The following is a 21,553-nucleotide window of genomic DNA, read 5'->3' as shown; positions in this document are numbered from 1 at the left end:
CAATGACGTCATTGGTCTAAAACGATACAAGCCTCGATACGAGCATCGCGGAAAACTTCCTGGATTATTCAACACACGCTCCGAAGCCTCAGCACAGCACGAAACATCACTAGAGTACATCCAAAGAAAGTACATTGCAACGTCGGCGCACAGCAGGAAAGCTCCTCCTCTGCCATTTTGGACTGAAAACAACTACCGGACGCCAGTTAAACGTCCGCCTATGAAGTGCCGTAAAACAATTCTATTGTCATAATATTAATATCTCTACCGAAATGGTCTGTGTTGACCAATACAAATAGTATAACGATGCATACTAATATAACTATTTACTTACTTACTTATTTATTTATTAAACTTTTTTTTGCTCGGTCACTTCCCAGAGGAGCTTAAAGTGAGTGATGGACATAAATTCATTCAATTAATTCAAAGCCTATCACTCCTTTATGGAGCATAGGCCGTTGACCACAGTCCGCGGCTTTCCTCTCCAGTTGTTTCCATGTCAGCCCGCTCTGTTTGATGTACGTGTCAAGGTCCCTGCGCCAAGTGTTCTTGGGCCGGCCTCTCCTTCTTTTGCCTTGTGGGTTCCATCTAAGCCCCCAGGAAGAGCATCGGTCGTCGATCCCAACGTTCGTCGTGGCCAAACGGCGGTACTACAGCTTCCGTGTCCATCACGTGATGCCATTGGGCCCCAAAAAGACTTTTTCCCATAGACTTACATTGGGAAAGAGATGTCTGTAACTCAGCGGATCATTTTTTTGAGGTGAATCAACTCCCAAGTACGAACACTTGAATAGCACTGATTTAAATCATCAGGTCCTAAAAGTTGTAAAATGCACTAATAGCCGAATCCAGAGTTATTATCCTTCCTCCGTTCATGTGAATGAGACCCAGAGCGAGGCTGGAGCGAGGGCTGGGAGGCGGAGTTGGCAAGCCGCTACGACAGCGTGACCGAGCCATGTGACCGAGTGGACGCTACTTTGCCTGCTCCATGGGCCCAATGGATTGGGAAGATCGCCAGATGATCCGGTTACTTTTCCACTAAGAAGTCGAGCCATTTTGGCTTCATGCGCCACTGAGCAACTTTCATAAGCACGAACGGGGCCCCCTGATGATTTCACCCACCACTGCCAACAATTTACCCACATTTGGCAGGTGGCAGGTGCTAATTTCATACCCTGGTTACAGATATCTCAAACGTCATTATGACTAGTCAGAATTGCTGTGCATGACGTTGCTCATACGAGGCTTCACGTTGGATATTAGCCCAACAAAGCATCTGAACAGTGTCAGCAGAAGCTTTTGCTAACTTGGATAGTTCGGTAAGGTTGGATAGATATTCATAGATTCATAATTCCCGGATGAATAACTCATAAGCGAAACATTTTTAAAACCCAAACGACCGCTCTTTCTAACCGCAGTGAGGTAGACAACGAGCTTCAACCTCATTTTAATCAAAACGAGCCGTCCTCCGAGCTGGACACATAACATTGGTCTCTCTGTGCAGCCGGCTGTGAGACGAGTGGTCGGACTGTTGTGGATAAGATAGTTAGAAAATGACATGAAATAGAAAGAGAGATTATCATCAAGGAATTTGTGGTGAACGAGAGCTTTTTTTGCTAGAGAGTTGTGCTAGAAATTTACAGCATGTTGTAGATTTATTGTCTCTAGACATACTTTATAAACCCACACGGCTGCAGTGCAGTGCAGTGCCATAGTACGTTTGAATAGCTTCCGTCTCCCTCTTGCTGTTGCTGACGTCATTACAGATATCTGCAACGTCATTTCGTCAAAGTCAAAACTCTAATTCAAGAGATCTGTAATTAGATTTTGGGTATCTGTAACTCCAGTTAGAGATATCTACAATGTCATTCTGACTAGTCAAAATTAAATTGTCTATCTATTGTCCTTTTAAGATAAAAGAACAATGTAGATATCTTCCACTGAGGGGAATTAAAGATATCTTGAACTGGAATTTTGACTAGTCAGAATTAAATTGTAGATGTCTGAAACTGGAATTACGACTAGTCATTATTCAGTTGCCGATATCCGCAATGTGAACTACGGATATCCGCAACTGAAATGTAGATATCTGTAATGAAAAAAGCCCATACACATGAATGGCAAAAGTAGTTTGAATCGTACGAGTCCAAATGTACTTACGGATATCTAAAATTAGAGTTTTGCCTGGTCAAAATAGAATCAGGGATATCTTGAATTAGAGTTTCGACTAGGCATAATGACGTTGCAGATATCTCTAATGAATATCCTGTCTAGTTATTAAATGTTTAAACGACTTGCCATGTGCTGCGTCATGATGTCGTATGTGTTAAAACCAGCAGAGGGCAGCGGGCTTCTTTTAAGCAAGACTGAAAATATGAGATGTCCCCCTTTCTGCAACCTACACTGCTCTAAATATATATCACTTTACCCCTCTTACCTTTGTTTTATCAGGTGTCAGTATGGACCGAATGCAAGATGAAATATAGAGTTGCAGAAGTTTAATTATATATGTGTTCCCCAATTATTCCCCTCTGCTTGCTTCCTTTTTTCATTAAAAGAAATTGATAAAACTGGAGCTGTTGTCATATCAGACCTATCCACAGAATTGCTGCTGAGTTGGCGTGTCTGGGAGAAACGGGACGAGGAGGAGAAAGAGGAGGCGGAGGAGGGGCAGTTGTGACTCATTCAGGTGGAGATGACAAAGCATTTTCTCTCCTCCTCACAAGAATACAAATGGCTGCAGGTGCTCTCTCTTTCTCATTTTAATTCAATTCAGTTCAATTAAATACATAGAAAATAGTGATACAGTACGTAAACATCTCGTCAGAAAAAGGAAGACGGAATCATATTTTTTGGGATTAGCTGTGTGATTACAGATTACACGACACAATCTCACAAGGCATATGATGTGAGAAAAAAAATCCTTTTTGCTTCCAGCGCTGAAGCTCTGCTGTTTATGTAACAGTGCTCACAAGCTCAGCATCTGGAAAGGTGTGTCCAGCGCAATCTGCCAATCAAAGTACGCAAATAGAAAGCCAGAGGCTGCGCTGAGCATGAGTGGGAGTCATCGGGAGAAAGATGGATGACGGGTGGAGGTGTGGCTGAGCCGCGGGGTTGCAGCATGACTTGAAAATGCTGCAGCATCCGGCCGTCTCTCCTCCTCCTCCTCATCCTCCTCCTCCTCCTCCTCCTCCTCTTCTCTCCATCTTGTGCATACCGGCTGTGTCCTCCCCCCTCTTTCTCTCAGTCTGCGTGCTATAGCCCTGCTGTGCGGTCCTCTCAGCCCTCTGTTGTAGCACCGAAGGGAGGAGGAGCCACCGGCACACACACTCACTCACACTCAGACACACACACACTCTCACATCATCTCTTCTGCTCGCTCACTGTAAGCACCAGCCAGGCCCGTTTGGAGCAGGGGAGCCCAGCTGTCTCGTCGCCCAAGATGGATGTATTCATGAAGGGGTTCTCCATGGCCAAGGAGGGGGTGGTGGCCGCCGCAGAGAAGACCAAAGCTGGCATGGAGGAGGCAGCAGCCAAGACCAAGGAAGGGGTGATGTATGTAGGTACGTAACATATCGTGGAGCTGCACCGAGTTGTACTAAAAAAGGAAAGTGGGTAAGCTTGGGGGGTAGATGTACTCATTTTTCGGTGTGTGTGTGTGTGTGGTTGCATCATGTGTTTTTGCACCGTTTGAGGTGGGGTCCCATGGGTGTCCACGTCTGGGACACTTGTGAGAAGCGACAGGAACAGAGGGAGGAGGAGGAGAAGGAGGAAGAAAGGAGGGGATGGAGAGAGCATTGGCAGGATACTGCTGCAGGACTGGTGCAGGGCAGAGGGTGGGGGTCTGACAGAGTGAAAGATAGACAGAGTGAGGAGGGGGACAACGAGATGGAGAAAAGTTGTAATTGGGTAGCAGGACAGTAGCTGTTAGAGGACCGGTCTGTCTGTTTTGGGGGAAAAAAGAATAAAAGAGGAGAAGAGAGATGCTGTGATGGTGCTGCCTCAAGCTTCTATCACCTGTCCTATTTTATTCACGTTCGTTTGTGGAGCAGCATGCAGAGGGACGTCCAGTGATGGACTCAATTCCCCAGAGACCCAGTTTATCTGCCTTTTTTCATTTACAGAATAGAGTTGACCTACATTTAAAGGGGCTGTCATGCAATTTTTTTAAAGTGTATTCACAGATGTTTTAAAATAAATGTATACATTCACATTAAAAACGCGAGTATATAAGGACAGACAAAGATTTTACATTTTAAAAATGCTTCAGATGCTTAATGGTCACGCTGTGGTTCCCTCTACTTTTAAATTAGCTCCAGCAGCGAATGCGTCACATCTCAAGGTTACCTCCAGTACCAGGCTTTTAGGCCCGCCTGAGAGGGGAGGGGCGTTGTAAAACTAGGAGGGGAGGGTGAGGAGCTAGCGGAGTGGAAGTCTTCGTCGTCTGCAGTCACACAGCAGCCTCGGAAATCTTAATCACGACGATGAAAATGAAAGAGGAAAGAAAATGTAACGGTATGCGTGCAAGAGGCAATGTCCTGAGCTGAAAGAGTGGGAAGAGAGGTGAGGAAGACAGGGCAAGGATCACTTGAGCACTGCAGCAATTTGCTCACCCCCCTCCACCCTCACCCCATGCTCGCGTTGATGCGAGAACGTGCGCGTTTGTGGTGTTGCAGCAGCAGGATTTGCCTGCCAGTGTGAGCGGCTTTGATGACTAACCACCTTCCTCCCCCCGCAGCTTTTAAAACAACCCCCCCACCAACACATCCCGGGGAAAGATGGAGGGATGGAGGGGGAGAGACAGAGAGAGAGAAGGGAGGGCTGTTATGTCAGTAAAAGCTTTGAGCTTCTGGTCTCGAGGCTCCTGTATGAACAGATGGAGGGGCAGAAAAAGAGAGACAGTTGACACGTAGTGATGGAGGGATGATGGAGGTGGAGGGATGGCTGTCACTGGAAAATGAAACCTGGAGTACAGGTTGGTGAGGAGCTCAGGTAAAGGAGAGGGTGGAGAGAAAAGTAAGAGGGGTGAAAGAAAAGGGACATGCAGATCAAAGGGGGGAGGAACAGGAGAGGGGATGTGATCGCTGAAGTGAGGAGGGTCGATGATGGCGCCGATAAACCACTGTTAACTGCCTGCAGCAGAGTGCATATGTCAGCATGTGAATGTGGGTACACAGTATCAAGGTCTGCATGCCCGCTTTCACAAACAGGCCAAACCTGGATAGACAGACAGACAGGCAGGACGTGCTCTGTAATTAAATAAAACAAAATCCCTCGAGTCACTGAACACAAGCTGCCACAAAATGGCTTATTTTTTCACAGTTTCATGATGGATTTTTTTTTTTTTTAATATTTGTATTTTATGGTTATTAATTTCCTATGTTCTAGTAATCAGGGTCGGTTGTAATTTCCATGTTTTTATGAATGAATAATACCATAAACTCATAAAAATCCGATTTTCTTTCTCATCAATTATATGCAAGAAGAAGCTTCTATGTGCTGATTTTCTGCACTGATATTAAAATGTGACTTTAGTCAGTTTTCCAGAAAGGGATTTGTGCTTCAGCAGTCCTGCTATTTCATAAAAAAGAGCAGTGATTTTTTGTCCTGTGATTGCCTTTACATCCCTTATTAATTATAACTTATGTAGTCATAAATTGATAATACACAGCTTTCTTTTTTACGTGTATGTAGTAAGTGTACACACATGTGAATGTCTCAGTGCATATATTATATCTTTTACATTGCTGCAAACGCATAAAAGTATATCACCATTATTAGGATTTTTCATTAAATCCGGGACATGTCTGAGCTTTCATCTGCTAAAGCATAAATCCTCCTCTGGAAAAAAAAACTGACTAAAGCCATATATTTGCACATTAGTTCATAATAGGAAAAAGCATTCACACACTGTAATCCGTGCAATCTTCGTCTATTGAGGCAAGCTTTCGATCGGGATTGTATCAGGATTATTTAAAAAATGGCCTTCTTGTTCTGGTTAAGTGCTAAGCCGTGTCCTTTTGCATCCCCTGGAGAACTGCTTCTGTTTGATCATTTAAATTACACTTTCACAAATGCGGTCTATAGTGAGATAGCTCACATACAGATATTCACAGTGACACTCAGGTGGCTCCCTCTGTTGACTGGGAGAAAGAAGCTGTGTCATTGCTGTGTGCGTGTGTTGGGCTGTACTGCAGTGCTGCTCAGTACTCAGGCACGTGGCTCATGTAGCACAGGGAGCGTGCAGAGAGATGGAGGGAAGCAGGAGACCGAGAGGACGGGTGGAGGCAGGATGCCGTTAATGGCAGCATCTGTGTAAAAGAGGGAGCAGTCAGTGTGCACGAAATCATGTCATTCTGCTGATTTATTCTTCCTTCATTTTTACCTTCCTCCCATTATTCCCTTTCATCTCTCTTAGAGCAGATATTTCCCTCCTTCTATCCCTCGCTCTGGCAGATTATATAACCTCAATTTAATCTGCCTGGGATCATACAGTAATGAGCACAGTGCTGGTGAGCAGAGAGGGAAATGCAGAGAGGTGCTGTTTCACCAATAAAAAATATTTCCATAAAACACAAAATTATCAAGTCACCTATAAGCTTTATAGAGCTCTTAAACACCTGAGTTCTCAAGATTAAAAAGGGAAAGATTATTATTATTATTATTATTATTATTATTATTATTATTATTATTATTATTATTATTATTTCGAAAGGCTTAAGACCCTTCCCCAAAATTAGTTAGGCACTGTAATTTGATTAACCCGCCCCAGGAACCCCTCATTGAGTGCTCTATATACCAGAATGTAGTGTTAATAACTGATGGTAAATAAGCCTATATACATGAACATCCACAAATGTGTTTACATTTTCAAAGCATGTATACAGAATGTATCTTTTCCTATGCAAAATGTTAAATTAATTAATCTGTATGTTTTATTTTATTAATTATGTTTTTGCTGGCTTTTTTTAATATTTTATTTATTTTGCTTTTAGTTATTTCATATATTTATATTTTATTATTTTATAAATATATATATATGTTCTTTTTTTTAACCTTATTACTTAATTTTGAACCATCATTCCCTGTGTAGATATGTTATTATATGTTATTTTGTCTAGGCAGTGAGGGGATGGAGGGTGGGAGAAAATTGAAAATGCTCTGTGTTAAATATCTGTGAATAATAATCTTTTTCTTAAATAAAAATATTATAAAAAAAATTAAAAAAGGGAAATATAACAGAAACTGAAACAATCCAGGATCACGTTCACTTTTAAAAACCAGAAAAACGCATCAGTCACACTGCAGGACAGTGGAGTCTTTACCGTGAATGTATTTTTAGAAAGAGGAACGGATACTGCTGACCAGACACTCTCAGGGAGGATATGTCAGAGACTACGTGGGCAACAGCAGCTAAGAAATGTCTCTAAAAGGAAGGATCAAATGTACAAAAATATACATCTAGAAATGTGTTTACCAAAGTAAATGGGTGAAAACTTAAACAAAGCAACATTACATTTTACATTGATGTAATAGTTGCTACTTCTGAGGAGTGAAGCCCGTTTATCTAATGATGTAATTATGATTCATTGGTTCATTATTAATGTCAGTTAATAAGTGTGTTTTCTTCTCATTACTACAAGACGAATTAATACATTAGTGAGGTATAAGGGTCACGGCTTGATTTGTTGATGAATAAGAATAATGAAAATTTCATGCTCACATCCCTCACTAAAATAAATATTCACAAAATTCAAAATAAATCAACAAAAAAATTAAGATTAATCAAAGTAATGAAAACATGACAAAAAACAAAACAAACATAGGAATTGTAAAATATGTAATTTTTCTATTAAAGTAGGAAACATGTACATGAATTTGATTGTAATCTCTCTTTGATCCTCAGGCAGTAAGACAAAGGAGGGAGTTGTGTCATCAGTAAACACAGGTAAGGAAATCCTTTTGTAATCTCACAGGTGTTTGCTGTCTTCGCCCAGGATGAAACCAACGTCTAAATCAAAACATGTATTTCCATTTGACTTCAGATACACCATAAATGTCATTTTTGTGTTGCTTGTCGAAGTTTATTTTTGAGTTTGTAATGGGCTCATTGTTGCCCCTTGTGGCCGTTTGGGGGCAGTAATGAGCCCATTATGTCTCATTATGAGGCAAAGACGGCGCACTAGAAAATTTAAGCGTCTCAGATTTGAGATCTAGACTTTATCGTAAATATTTCCAAACAGAATTTTTTCAAGAGGAAAGACTTCAGGGGTGAAGTCTAACAAATGTACGTCCGGTTAACCGCCCCACTTCTTTTAAAGACTAGCAGAACTATGCAGGAATATCTCAAAACGCGGCAGGGCTAGAGAGACCGCGAAAATCAGTCACAAATATGGAAATATAGAGCGCTACAGGAATGAGTCCTAAAACCCGGAAATGTGTTAGCGCTTGCGGTTCCCTCGTCTCAAAGTCAGTGGGTTTTTAGTTAGATGCCTGAAATAAGGTCTGTGGTTAACATAAGCTGAAGACGTTTTACGTTTTGTCCTACGATATAAAATGCGTCAATAAATATCCCACTCTTGAATTTGGAAGCCTTTATTTGTCCTAAAAAAGGCGGTTGCTAACAAATGACTACAAAACATCATCAAGCCGACACGTCTGCCTTCATGCGACCGTGGTGTAGTTCATTTATAGCCTAATGTTCGCGTTTAACTTCTGACAATTGTATTCACACTTCAAAAATCACTTTCATAAAAGTGGTGTTCATTTGTGAAGAATATCTTACTGAACAAAACGCGCAAGTATCATAAACGTTTCTTTGCCACAGAGCTTATCTTCTACAATAATCCGAGACCAAATGGAAAAATCCCATTGGCCTTTTGTCGAGGGAACCGGGGCGATGCTAACTTCATGGTTGGCCTACAAAAATGCGTCATCCCTGCACCACTCTTTTTGTCATTGAACAGAACTAATGCAAACATGCCTGTTCAGAAAAGGCCGATTGCTTGGCCTCCAGCATTGCTGCTTATAGCTTTCTCGACAACCGCTCATCCAAACAACTTCACACACGGCACTGCGCTTCCTTGAGTGCTGAGCAATACACCTGCCATGACATAGTTGCATCCCCAAGCGATGCTAGAATATATGAGTCATTTGGGTGCAAAAGCTCACATGAACATTGACTGAGAGCGAGCTGTACCCAGCATGCCGTTCGGTGGTTCAACAGTTAATATTGTAGCGAGCGATGGATATCGAGCTTTAACCAGCATGCCGTTCAGCGGTGTAACAGTTAATTGGGGTCTCCTCTCAATACACTACACAGTGTGTGTACTACTAATAAATATTTCCTGTAGATCTAAAGAGGTTGCACTCGACACTGCACTTCCTTGGTTCCTCCGCAATACACCCGCCAAGTGTGAAGTCGATCAGATGAACGGTTGTCAAGAAAATTGAACAGACATACACACAGAGACTCCTTCCATTTTAGTTAGATTTGAGCGTGTTTCAGTTTCACTAACCGTCCTCCACTTTGCGTCTCAGTGGCCAACAGGACCGTGGATCAGGCCAACATCGTTGGAGACACAGCGGTTGCCGGGGCCAATGAAGTGTCACAGGCAGGCGTGGAGGGGGTCGAGAACGTCGCCGCGTCAACCGGGCTGATCAACCAGGTCAGTTGTCATGGTAACGCTGAGACCGACTCACAGGTCCAGAGGTCAGATTCTGCCTGAAACTGATATTGAATGATGTTTTATAGACGGCTGGTTTAGGATCAGCCACTAGATGGAGCTGTTTCACCATATTAAACAGAGAGAGCTGCAGTATGTCAAAGAAATCTCATTTCCAGTGTCTTTCTTTTAACAAAATGATACCTCAAAGCAGTGAAATTAACACACAATCCATTGATGGTTCTGCTGTTATTCATTGGGCTGCACTTCATCCATTCGTTTACTGCTATTATAGATAAATGGAACAGAGCTGCAACCAATATCAATTAATTCTCCAATTAATTTAATTAATTGAGTATTTAATTTATAAAATAGGGACAAAATGCAGATCTTAGTTTCCCAGAGCCCGAGGCGACGTCTTCAAATAGCTACATTTCTTGACAGAAACATAAGATAAACAAACTTGATACGGATCCCTTAGATTTGTCCTAGTTTGGCATTTCTGTAACACAATTTCTTGTTACTTATCTATCAGTCTCGCTCTACTTAAAGGTACTATATGTAACAATTTACATGTATTAATCGCTTTGTATTGACAGTGTGTGAACAGATATTAAGACACCTAAAAAAAAACGAGACCTTCCTCTTTCTCGGTTGCCTATAACAGCCTGTGGACTGATTTCTATGTGAAGGACTCGGGACAGTTTTGCTGGAAAAACCCAAAAGATGTGACATTTATGCGTGCTTCGAGTGCCTTGCCTCGCTTCAGCTCCCCAACAGCGCCAACAACACGTTGCAAAACACGGTCTTGATTGGATAACGTCAGCTAATTCAATTGGCTAGATCACCGTTTGCAAATTACTTCGTCGGCTAACATTACGAAGCAAACAACGGCAGATCCATGCAGTTTAGCTAAGTTACACGGCATGGATCTTGCGTTGGTTGCTTCGTAATGTAAGCCGATGAAGTAATTTGCAAACGGCAAACTAGTTAGTATCATGGAGCCAATGGTCCAAATATAGGAACATTACAAATAGTAACGTTATTCTAAATATGATATATGATTGTAACGTAATGTCACGTCACTGTTCACGAGCGAGCGTGAGCAACAAGATGCTGACTATAGGTCACTTAATGGCCACCAGTGTGTGTCATAAACAACAAGGCGTACTTGCCAACCTTGAGACCTCAAAAATAGGGAGGATTTCAAAACCAAAGCGAGGGGTCTGCGGGTCGTCCCCCAGAAAAATGTGCGTTTCAGAGACTTTGTTTCCTGCATTCTGGTGACTTTTCAAGAATGAAAATAACAAAATAATAAGTGCACTACAACAGCTTTCTATGTTAGATAGACCTACTTTTAATTTTACTTTTAATTCTCAGGAAAGAAAACTGAGCAATTTGTTCCTCTGGCGTGAACCTGCTGGTTCAGTTTCCATTCATTCATTAATTTTGTGCCCCCATTTCTTTCCCTTAGTACTCTCCACTTCCCTCTCCTCTCACTCACTGAAGGCCCATTCACACACAACGCGACTAACGGCACCGCTGCGCTGCGCTCTGAAACCCATTATTTCCAGTGGCTTGCGTCACGCCACGCAGCGTCGGCGTTAGGGGCGGGCCATGGGGGTCCAGGCCCGTCCAAAAAGGTCACTGTGCCCCCTCAGCTGAATTCTCTCCTGACAAAAAACTAAACTGAAATAACAGCTAAGCTATTAGTAAAATTAAGTCATTCAGTTTGGTAATGGAAGGACTTAACACTGCAATGCAAAATAAAGCACAAAACAGTGATAGTTTTGCATTTAAGAAACAACTAGGACATGTACTTGGGCTTGATTACATTGTTTTCTATTGGAGTGTCCTAACTGGCTGTGAACAACACGGCGCTGCACAGCGCGGCGTGACGTTTTGTCTGAACTTCTATCGGATACACGGTTCCTATTTTTTCCTGTCACTCATATTGAGAGGAACGGCTGATTAGTTTAGATAAAATGAGCCGAGAAAACCGGGTCAGTTGTCCCGGATGTAAATTAAAATATGAACTTGATTACTGACACTTTCAGCACAGGCATTGACGCTCGCAGTTACATGTAATAAAGTTCACTAGTGAAACTTTATTACGATCTACCTGTCAAAAAATATACTACTAATGGTTCAAATAAAACACGAACACACAGCAAAGATACAACTATGGAAACTATGGGGAATATTTACCGTCACGAAAATATTTCAGTAAGACGCCTTGTTTTGATCCGCTCCGTTTGCGTGTTTGGTTTTGTTTTTTTCAATCTAGCCCAATAGAAAAAAATTAGAGAAAGTAGACCTACAAACCTAGTGCATTAAAGCACAATTAGGACCAAGAGAGTAAAAAGCATCCTGTGCTCATCTCACATCTTACTTGTTTCTACCTGTTTGGATTATTCTGTTCAGTATTGTGGAATAAAACAATGGACTAATGTTACACTACAGCAGGCTGAGCAGGGACAACAACTGGTGAATGAAACATTCACATTTAGTCTTTATTAACTTAAATTATAGTTATGAAGAAATCAGTCAGACTGTTAGATTAATGTGTTGTTTAACTCCCTGTTTACTGTATCTCGGCAAACATGTGTGTACACATTTTAACCCTGGCACAAGACGCAGGGCGTGCCTGAGGAGTTATCTGTAGCCTCCAGTGCCTCCTCATTTCAAAACAGAAACCAAAATAAGGTGGCAGCTGGCTGAAGAAGATCACTAGATAACAACCTGCTTGCTCTTGGCTATATCGTATGTTATTTCCAGTAAATATCAAAAATAAAATGTGTGTTTTCTGATAAATAAAAAAAAAGTATGAACGTAGGAAGATAACAAGTACCACTAACCCATCTTTGAGGTGGTGACGTCTTCAGCTCCAGTCTGATCTGGAGCTCACAGCTGATATGTTCCTGGTTTGTTTACATGATGTAACAGAAGTGCAGAATTAACGTATTCAGTGGACAGAGAGTGTCAGATGCAGCGTGATAGTCGGACACTCGCATCCAGTTAGGACACGGTGTTAGTTTATAACCTGTTTTTGTGGACATAACAGCATGTGTATGCGTGCGTGCGCGCCTGTGCGCATAAGTGGCAGTATGTATACACCTCTCTGTCAGTTAATTTCTTTACATGAAACATGATAATGTTAAAGATACACTTAATAAAGACTATATGAGGTGAAAAAAATGCCCCCCCCTGTCAAAGCTGATTGCCCGTCCGCCCCTAACACTCTGGCGCCGACCCTGACGCCACGATGGCTATGCTGTGCCGCGGTGTCGCGAGCAGCTCTCCTCCGCCGGGTAACAACATTAAAAGTAGCTTTATTGTCGTCCGGGGGGAAACAGTAGAGCTTATAGACGCTGTCCAGTACCAGAATCAGGTTGAGATAACGCAAAAGGAAAAAAAAGGTATGAAAAATCGTGAGAAATGCGAGAGAATTGTGACCCCGGGAGGAAACTGGGAGAGGGCAGGGAAAAACGTCTCGAGTCTCCCGGGAAAATCGTGAGGGCGAGTATGTAACAAGGATTTTCTGAAAGTTACATATAGTACCTTTAAATAATTCAATTATTATCAACACTGTCCATATTCATTTATTGGTTGTTTCAGCACTAAAATGACCAACATGAGGATGTAAACCATTCTGTATTTGCACTGTATTAGTGTATTATGTGTTGTTTTTAACCAGGTCTCAAGTCAAAATATGCTTTTATATCCATTAAAGCTGAAATGTACTACTCTACAATGTACCGTTTTTGACACATTTTCCTGAAATATTTGTTTAATTGACACACGTAACACTGATGGACCTCCTTCTGCTCTTATGTTTCGTTGTCAAACCTATTTGTCAGATGCTAGATGGCCTTGCATCTAACTGTTGTGTCTTTCGTGCATGTCTTTCTAATAGTTTTTCTGTCTTGTGTGTCGCTTCTTTTGTTATAATATTGTGGCAATGCTTCTGTCTCGTGTGTTGTCCTGTGACGCTGTTTTTCTCACTGTGTTTGGTGTTTATGTTGTTTGTGTGTCTCATCTGTGTTTCCCTGATAGGAGGAGCCTGTATACGAGGTGCCTATTGGACAGAGCAGAGTGTGGGGTCATAGGTCAATCTGGGGTGGGCTGGGGTGGAAGGAGAGACAGAGAGGGGGATACTCTGCATGCTACATGCACCAAGTCACCAGTTTATTATGTACGCCTGTACAATCTAATACAATAATCCTGCAATAAATATTTCCCTGCAGAATGTTTTACGGTAGGATTTACTGCAGGTTATATGGATTACATTAAATGCCACAAGTGTACCTAATAAACTGGTAATTCGGTGTATATAAGCCCACAACAGACTAAGTGAGTGTCAAGAGAGAAAAGAAGAAGCTGCTGTGATGATTCCCAAATTAAAATGGACACAGATTTTATCTGTGGATAAAAGCTTCTATTGACTGCATAAAAAAACACACGATATCTTTGTGAGTTACTCACAGTTTCCTGTTCTGAATATTGCAAACACTTTCCTCCGATTTCTCAGACGCTCACTCATTCATGTGGTTTAGGCAACAATGATACTAAAACTCTCCATTTCTAACCATGCAGCTCCTCTGCGTAGCGTGATGTGACGAGCTCTCCGCCACATCTCCAGCATGTCAGACGAGCCACAGCCAGTGAATATATTCATGGCATGCATAAAAATAGCTTCATGCACTGCTCAGGCTGAACAAGGCCTGTGCACCTGGAGCCCGGGCACACTCACATGCTGTATAGCTCTAATCAACTAACCGAACCCCCTGGGAAGTCTTAAGCATGATAATAAGAGTTGAGTCAACCCTACAGCATGGTCTTTGTAGTCATAACTGCTTTATTATATCAGAGCTGCAGGAAAACGAAAGCTAGATGACCATTGGTGCTTGAGGCCCTCGGCCCTGCTATCACCTCATTCTCTCATCCTCTCTACTCCACCTCTTTTTTTGTGTCTGATTTGTTCTCGCTCTTCTTGTTTCCTCTTGCAGGGAGAATATGGGGGAATGGAGCAAGGTGGGGAAGGAGGAGAGGTAAGAAAACAAGTTAAAGTGCTGCTGCTGGGATTAAAGCAGAGCTGAAGATTTATAAGCAGCTCAGTCAAATCAAACAATGTGTGACACTTTTGGCTAAGTGCAGAGGTGGAGAGTAACTAAATACATTTACTCACTTTGCGTACTTCCTTCTACTACATTTATATGCTTATGGTTTTTACTACATTCAATTTATCTACGGCTGCAGAAACTGATTAATTAAATTAATATTTCTCATGCTCATCGCTACAGATGAATGAGTATACTAGTTTAGACTTTAAAGAGTACTCCACCGATTTAGATGGATAATTGATGACAAAAACAACGTTTTTTTTTACCCATCAATGTCAGCTACAGTAGTCAAATGTTTAAATTATATAAGTGAATAAGAGAACTGTAATATATGGACAGAAAGTACTGACCGTGCCTTTAACGCTCTGAAAGGGACCATTGTTTTAAGGAGTGCTTTCACTTTTGATATTGAAGTACATTTTGTCCTTTTTTTTTTTACTTTTTAAGTTTAATGAAGCAATTTACAAAAAAGAGATTAATTCATTTACTTTACTAATTAAGATGTTTCATATCGAACATACGATCATGTATTTGTCCCGTGGAAAAAATCTCCTTATCGAGACATTTTAATCCATGATTGAGTCCCTGTCCCTTTAATTTCTCAGAACAAATGAAAAAATCCACAAGTGCAGAAAGAATATTCCAGACTGTTTTCAATGCAAATCAGTTTTAGATTAAACCGCTGCTTTGATCTTTAATAACTTGCTGTATTTTAAAAGAAAATCATATATTTTTAATGTAAAATCTTAATCTGAAAAGAAACAATGCACTACAGCTTTCGGATAAATGTATTGCAGTAAAAAGTACAATATTCTCCAAGTACAAGAACCTCGAAATTGTACTTAAAGGAACGTTCCCCCGAAATGCTACACACTGTTCCTTTCACATAGGGAGAAGGTCATCTTCATGGAGTCCACCAAGTTGCTCCGCCATGTTTCTACAGTAGCCCAGAACGGACAAACTAAACACTGGCTCTAGAAAGAGTCTTTTTATGTTTTTACGTTACCTGAAGGCCACCGTAGTTCTCCGACATGCATGCATATTTTTATTTATTTATTTGGTTTAAAAGGACTGTGTGCACAGACATTAGTTCTGTCATATGAGCCGCGGCGTGCAAAACCGTGTTACCGCCAGCTGCCGTCTGACTTCCGTTGCTCCTAAAGTAGTGTTATTATGGTAAGGATGCCCTCTGAGTGAGTCAAACGGCGTTACCACGGTTTTGCAGTCGCCGACTCACGTTACCGCAAAAAGGGAGGAGTGAGCAGAGGGGTATTCATTTGGTTGCAATCTGCAACCACACCACTAAATGCCACCAAATCCTACACAATGCACCTTTAATTGCAGTACTTAGTTACTTTCCACCACTGCTCATTGAATAGTAAACTGATCTTGATGTATAATATCTGTGGAGTGTTTTATTACATCGTGGTACTGCTACTTATACTCAAGTAAAGGATCTAAATATGTCTGACATCATCTTCCTTCTGTTTTTCCTGTCTTCCAGGGGTATTAGTCGTCTTCAGGACCTTCCCTCCCGTGCTCTCCGGCGGCCCCTCACTCCCCTCGCCTCGCTGTACCAGACTCCAGATGTTCAACATATTTTTTGTGACTTTACAGAACCAAAATCAACTAAAACAGACTCTTCCGGATGCCGCACCTCAGCCCCTGTCTCCCCCTCTGCCTCGTCACTCCGTGATGCCTCTCCCCCAGCAGCCCTCTGCCACCTGTCCTCACCCACCTGTCCTCACCCCGTCTCCGCCCCTCTGATTTTCTGCAGCCTGTAGCTTTCCCTCCACCGCCCGTCTTACCCTCGCCTCACCTGTGTGTTAGTGTCGTCCTGATATGAACCCTGGTGTTGTTACAGCCCCCTAGGCCTACCAACCGTTAGGGAAACCTCACTCACAAACACACACCTACAAATAAACAAAAAGAGACGCACTTTCATCCCACACATGCATGGAACACTCGTATACAGTACATACCGCAAAATTCCAGCACAGACGCACACACTGGGCAAACGTGTTGACTCTTGCAGTCTACAACAATAACTCACTGAGTGACCGAGGCAGGGTATGAGAGGGTGTGTGATCTGCTGTTTGTGTGCCTGTGTGTTCATGTTAGCTTCTATACGTGTGTGTGCATGTGTAGCTGCTGGCGTAAAAAATAAATCTCCAGAGGCTTGTGCAGGGAATCGTGTATTGAGGACAGATATGATTCTGTTTTGTGTGCAGTAGTTAGTTAGTTAGCTACAGTAGACTGCATGAACAGATGTGTAGAATGACTTGTCTCGTGTTGTAACTATAGAGTAGCAGCTGTTCTGTGTAGCTTCGTATGGCTTTGTGTGTGTTTGGCCTCGACATTTAGAAACAGGGTTATTAACCAGGAAGCAATACACAATGCTAACTTTTCTCAGCTGTTAGAGCGGAAACTTTGTGTTCATGTGATGCATGAGAGGACAAGAGCAGTTGTTCCACAAGTTATATAGTTTTCAAATGTACAAAAGAATTTATCTATAACGTTCAATATTTGTGGCTAAATAAGCAAAATTAAAGTGAGGAGACAACCAGATTTTGATTCTCAAACTCTGATTGGTTCGTGGGAATCCCTGACATCTCCTTTTTCATCAGTGTTGCTCTGACTTTGACAGAAAATAATGTGTTCACGTATGCAGGACCAAATCATTTATAGTACTTATTATAAACTTGGCTGAATTTGATTTTTTTTTTTTTTCAAATTTAAAGCTACTGAAGGGGAAATTCAAAGGGAAAACTGGGTTAAAGGGGTAAAAAATGGGACTTAATCAAAGGAGGATATAAGAGCAGCTGATACTGATCACCTCTTGTTGTCGTGTAGTTGCTTTTTAGTCTTTGTGAAACTGGTTTGCATGCCATCAGGAGAAACAAGCAGTGTGGACATTAGTCTGTTAGTTATTGCAATTTCTGTGATGAAAAACATTTATTCAGTGAGGGAATCAGCCCGCTAAGAGAGCAGAATGAAGATTTTGGTTTTTATCATGGTTCAGCTTTATATGTAGTTCTGTGTACAGCTTGAATTCGGGGATGTGTAGTTGTTTTGAGGGTAGTTTTTTTTTTATTTCACACTAACTAGTCTGAACCCTGGCTGTTCTGAAGATCCCACCCATCAACCGTCTCAGCCAATCAGAGGATTCCCTTCTCCTCTCCGTCAGTGTGATGCCACCTTTCACTGCTCGTCTGCCCGGCATCGGTGTGTGTGTCTGTATGCACTGTATGTGTGTATACACGTGTATGTATGTGTGTGTGTCTGTGTGTGTGTTAACATAGAACCAGTTCAGCCAGCAAAGTGTGTGTGTGTTTGTGTTGGAGGAGGTTTGTGTATTTTTACTTTGAGGTCAATGGAAACTGATGACTGCATGTTGCCTTATCAAGCAATCTGACATTCACACACGTACACTACACACTACACCACACCCGTACCAATGCACACTTACACAACACACTCTAAACAACACACAATCACAAATCCCACCTCAAATACACAAACACAAATCACACACCATGTTTAAGTTGGCATCAAAGCAGACTCGCTGATTTTATAAACAGTACCAGTGAAATTAAAAAGGTTTTGTTGAAATCCAGCAACTGTGTCGGGAATTTATTTGAAGAGGAGGAAAACTGGGTGTTGAGTTTTGATCTTGGGGCCAGATTATCCCACTAAGGGGCCAACTTTGTTATACAGAAAGCAATGGTGAATTGTTTTTAGGTTTGGTGTCATGGTGTTGATTTATTCTTGAAGTAATCCTAACAGGAATAGCAGGTGTGGTACAGATACAGACCTACAGGATATTTGTTTTTTAAAAAAGGTAGATCTGGGTTGTTACAGTGAGGGAACATGTGTACAGGCGGTACTGTCCACCTTGTTTTTTTCCTAGTGTAAAATCAGCAATTACAATGTGTGTACATTAGGCATCAAACTAATATATGGTTCTAAGGCAGGAATGTCTCCATTCTTATTAGGCTGATACATTCACCGTTATATCAGGACACATGGTAATTATAACAAACTTTAAAAAACAATAAAATAAAATTTAAAAAAAGACAATTATATAAATTGTATAGATAATAACTTAACAGTAGACAATACATCACATTTCTTCAACAAAAAAAATCCTGTAGTAAATTAAGTATATATTAAAACATTTCTTATTGTTTATAATTTGGATAGACTCATAGTACTTTCTAAATTCAGTTCTGAAGGGTTCAAATGATGAGAACTTGGCTCTATGGATGTGAAAGTTCCCCCAATAATATGAATAAGTCCGCTGAGTTTTCTGGTTTTGGTTTTCAGAATATAATATTACATCCTTGGCTTCCAGATTAATTGAAAGATTGTTTTTAGTGTTAAAATAATCCTCCTTTTTTTTTTTTACCAGAATCCTAATGTGTACCGACATTCATAAAATAGATGTTTAGTTGTTTCTTCTTCATTTTTTACAGAATTCACATTTGTCATCGAGAACCACAGCAGACCACCACCAGCGTGTTAATTCCCCCTCCCTCATAAGGTGAAAGAGGTGAACTTCAAAATCCTGAATGAGATTTACCCAATGAACGAATTCTTAAGACTGAGGTTTAACTTTGATGTGAATAACTGCATTTTGTGAAATTGAATGTTTGGAACATGTGTTTTTTTTTCATTGTGAATCAGTGAAGTTTTTCTGGAATGACATGCAGAGCTGGCTACAATCCAAGGGGATTGAACTGTCACCACTGACAGAGAAAACGGTCAAATTTGGTATCTTTGCTGTGAATCGGAATTTGGATTTTGTTATCAATATTTTACTATTATTGAGTAAATTCTTTATACATAAATGCAGATACCTCAAAACTAAACCCTGTCTGACTAGTATGAAGAATGACTTAAAACTGCAAAGTAAATCTTTGTCGATTATGAATGACAAAAAAATTGTTAAATCATTCCCTTTATTTGATATGTGCAAATTAATTTAAGATGAGCCTTGTTTCTTTTCTTTTATGTGATATTTTTTTTTTTAATTCATTTATTTATTTATTATTTTGTATTACTTGTTCCCTGACCAGTTTTACTTTATTATTTTATTCACTTTGAATGTTATCTTTGATATTATGTTGTTGCCCATGCTCAACCCAAACTTGTTTTTCTTACTGTTATGATAATTGACATCCTTGTTGTGTGTATATTTTTGATAACGAAAAAAAAAACGAGCGTGTTAATTTTGATGATGACGTAATTTCCTGTTGGCACACGTGTGGTGAAGATCCAATTATCAACACGCGTGACCCACGTGCACTGAGGTGCAGACCATCTTTCACAAGAAGTTCGTCACAATTCTAGAACGTTCTAGAACAGATTAAAGTTCTTTTGGCCCAGATTGAGGACAAACCAACGTTCGAATATACTAAACAGTATATTGAGTGAGTGGAACAGTGAGCCATGTGGAGGCAAAGAGTGCAGATTGCCAGGCTGCTAGTGACCAGGTGACGTAGAGCCAACCAGTGAGGTTAGTAACCAGCGTGTGCGCAATAAAACTGTGTTCACAGGGCATGTTGATAGTGATTTTATCTTTAGTTGGCTAGTTAGATCTAATGCTAAAAACAAGCCGATGCTAGCAGCAAATCCGCTTGCAGTTGGCTGTTCTAACCAGCAGACTTAAAACTTATGATCTGAGTGGTCGATGGCTAAAAACTTTTTCTGAGTTACAAAAAACGCTCTCTCTCCACTGAATATGTTAATTCTGCACTTCTGTTACATCATGTAAACAAACCAGGAACATATCAGCTGTGAGCTCCAGATCAGACTGGAGCTGAAGACGTCACCACCTCAAGGATGGGTTAGTAGTACTTGTTATCTTCCTACGTTCGTACTTTTTTTTTTTTTATCAGAAAACACACATTTTATTTTTTTATATTTACTGGAAATAACATACGATATAGCCAAGAGCAAGTAGGTTGTTATCTAGTGATCTCCTCCAGCCAGCTGCCACCTTATTATGGTTTCTGTTTTGAAATGAGGAGATACTGGAGGCTACAGATAACTGCTCAGGCACGCCCTGCGTCTTGCTAGTGCCAGGGTCAAAATGTGTACACACACGGGTGCGGAGATACAGTAAACAGGGAGTTAAACAACACATTAATCTAACAGTCTGACTGATTTCTTCATAACTATAATTTAAGTTAATCAAACAAGGCTTCTTACTGAAATATTGTCTTGACGGTTCATATTCCCCAGAGTTTCCATAGTTGTATCTTTGCTGTGTGTTCGTGTTTTATTTGAACCATTAGTGAGGTGGCTGTTATATTTTTTGACAGGGAGCTCGTAATAAAGTTTCACTAGTGAACTTTATTACATATAACTGCGAGCGTCAATGCCTGTGCTGAAAGTGTCAGTAATCAAGTTCATATTTTAATTTACATCCAGGACAACTGACCCGGTTTTCTCGGCTCATTTTATCTAAACTAATCAGCCGTTCCTCTCAATATGAGGGACAGGAAAAAATAGGAACCGTGTATCCGATAGAAGTTCAGACAAAACATCACACCGCGCTGTGCAGTTAGGACACTCCAATAGAAAACAATGTAATCAAGCCCAAGTACATGTCCTAGTTGTTTCCTAAATGCAAAACTATCACTGTTTTGCATTGCAGTGTTAAGTCCTTCCATTACCAAACTGGATGACTTAATTTTACTAATAGCCTAGCTGTTATTTCAGTTTAGTTTTTTGTCAGGAGAGAATTCAGCTGAGGGGGCA

The 21,553-nt window shown here is 40.9% G+C and overlaps 1 protein-coding gene and 1 long non-coding RNA gene across 3 annotated transcripts; one reads left to right on the top strand and one right to left on the bottom strand.

Annotated features, from left to right (window-relative positions):
- Window positions 1–3,421: 3,421 nt before the first annotated feature.
- Window positions 3,422–18,404, top strand: sncgb (synuclein, gamma b (breast cancer-specific protein 1)). 2 transcript variants are annotated; one of them, XM_074619653.1, is made up of 6 exons: window positions 3,422–3,563; window positions 7,907–7,948; window positions 9,541–9,668; window positions 13,722–13,739; window positions 14,675–14,716; window positions 16,293–18,404. In XM_074619653.1, the coding sequence occupies exons 1-6, from the start codon at window positions 3,443–3,445 to the stop codon at window positions 16,299–16,301; spliced, it is 360 nt and encodes a 119-aa protein (XP_074475754.1). In that variant the 5' UTR covers window positions 3,422–3,442; the 3' UTR covers window positions 16,302–18,404. The 2 variants fall into 2 exon arrangements, with proteins under 2 accessions (XP_074475754.1, XP_074475755.1); XM_074619654.1 differs by lacking the exon at window positions 13,722–13,739.
- LOC141758353 (uncharacterized) lies at window positions 3,558–13,129 on the bottom strand. Its single transcript, XR_012591863.1, has 3 exons — window positions 12,524–13,129; window positions 9,519–9,730; window positions 3,558–6,311 (listed from the first exon to the last, which is right to left on the bottom strand). It is a non-coding gene; the product is annotated as an uncharacterized LOC141758353 (long non-coding RNA).
- Window positions 18,405–21,553: the final 3,149 nt, after the last annotated feature.

The sequence above is a fragment of the Sebastes fasciatus genome, chromosome 20 (assembly GCF_043250625.1).
Source record: "Sebastes fasciatus isolate fSebFas1 chromosome 20, fSebFas1.pri, whole genome shotgun sequence".
Lineage (NCBI taxonomy): Eukaryota > Metazoa > Chordata > Actinopteri > Perciformes > Sebastidae > Sebastes > Sebastes fasciatus.
Note: the sequence above shows the minus strand (reverse complement) of the source record. Positions and strands in the feature narration are given on the sequence as shown.

Excerpts from the sequence above, each read along its gene's own strand:
- sncgb (XM_074619653.1), top strand. The coding sequence starts at position 3,443 with ATGGATGTATTCATGAAGGGGTTCTCCATGGCCAAGGAGGGGGTGGTG. Across the intron at positions 3,564-7,906 it reads GGAAGGGGTGATGTATGTAG|GCAGTAAGACAAAGGAGGGA; the intron begins GTACGTAACATA and ends TTTGATCCTCAG. Across the intron at positions 7,949-9,540 it reads TGTGTCATCAGTAAACACAG|TGGCCAACAGGACCGTGGAT; the intron begins GTAAGGAAATCC and ends TTTGCGTCTCAG.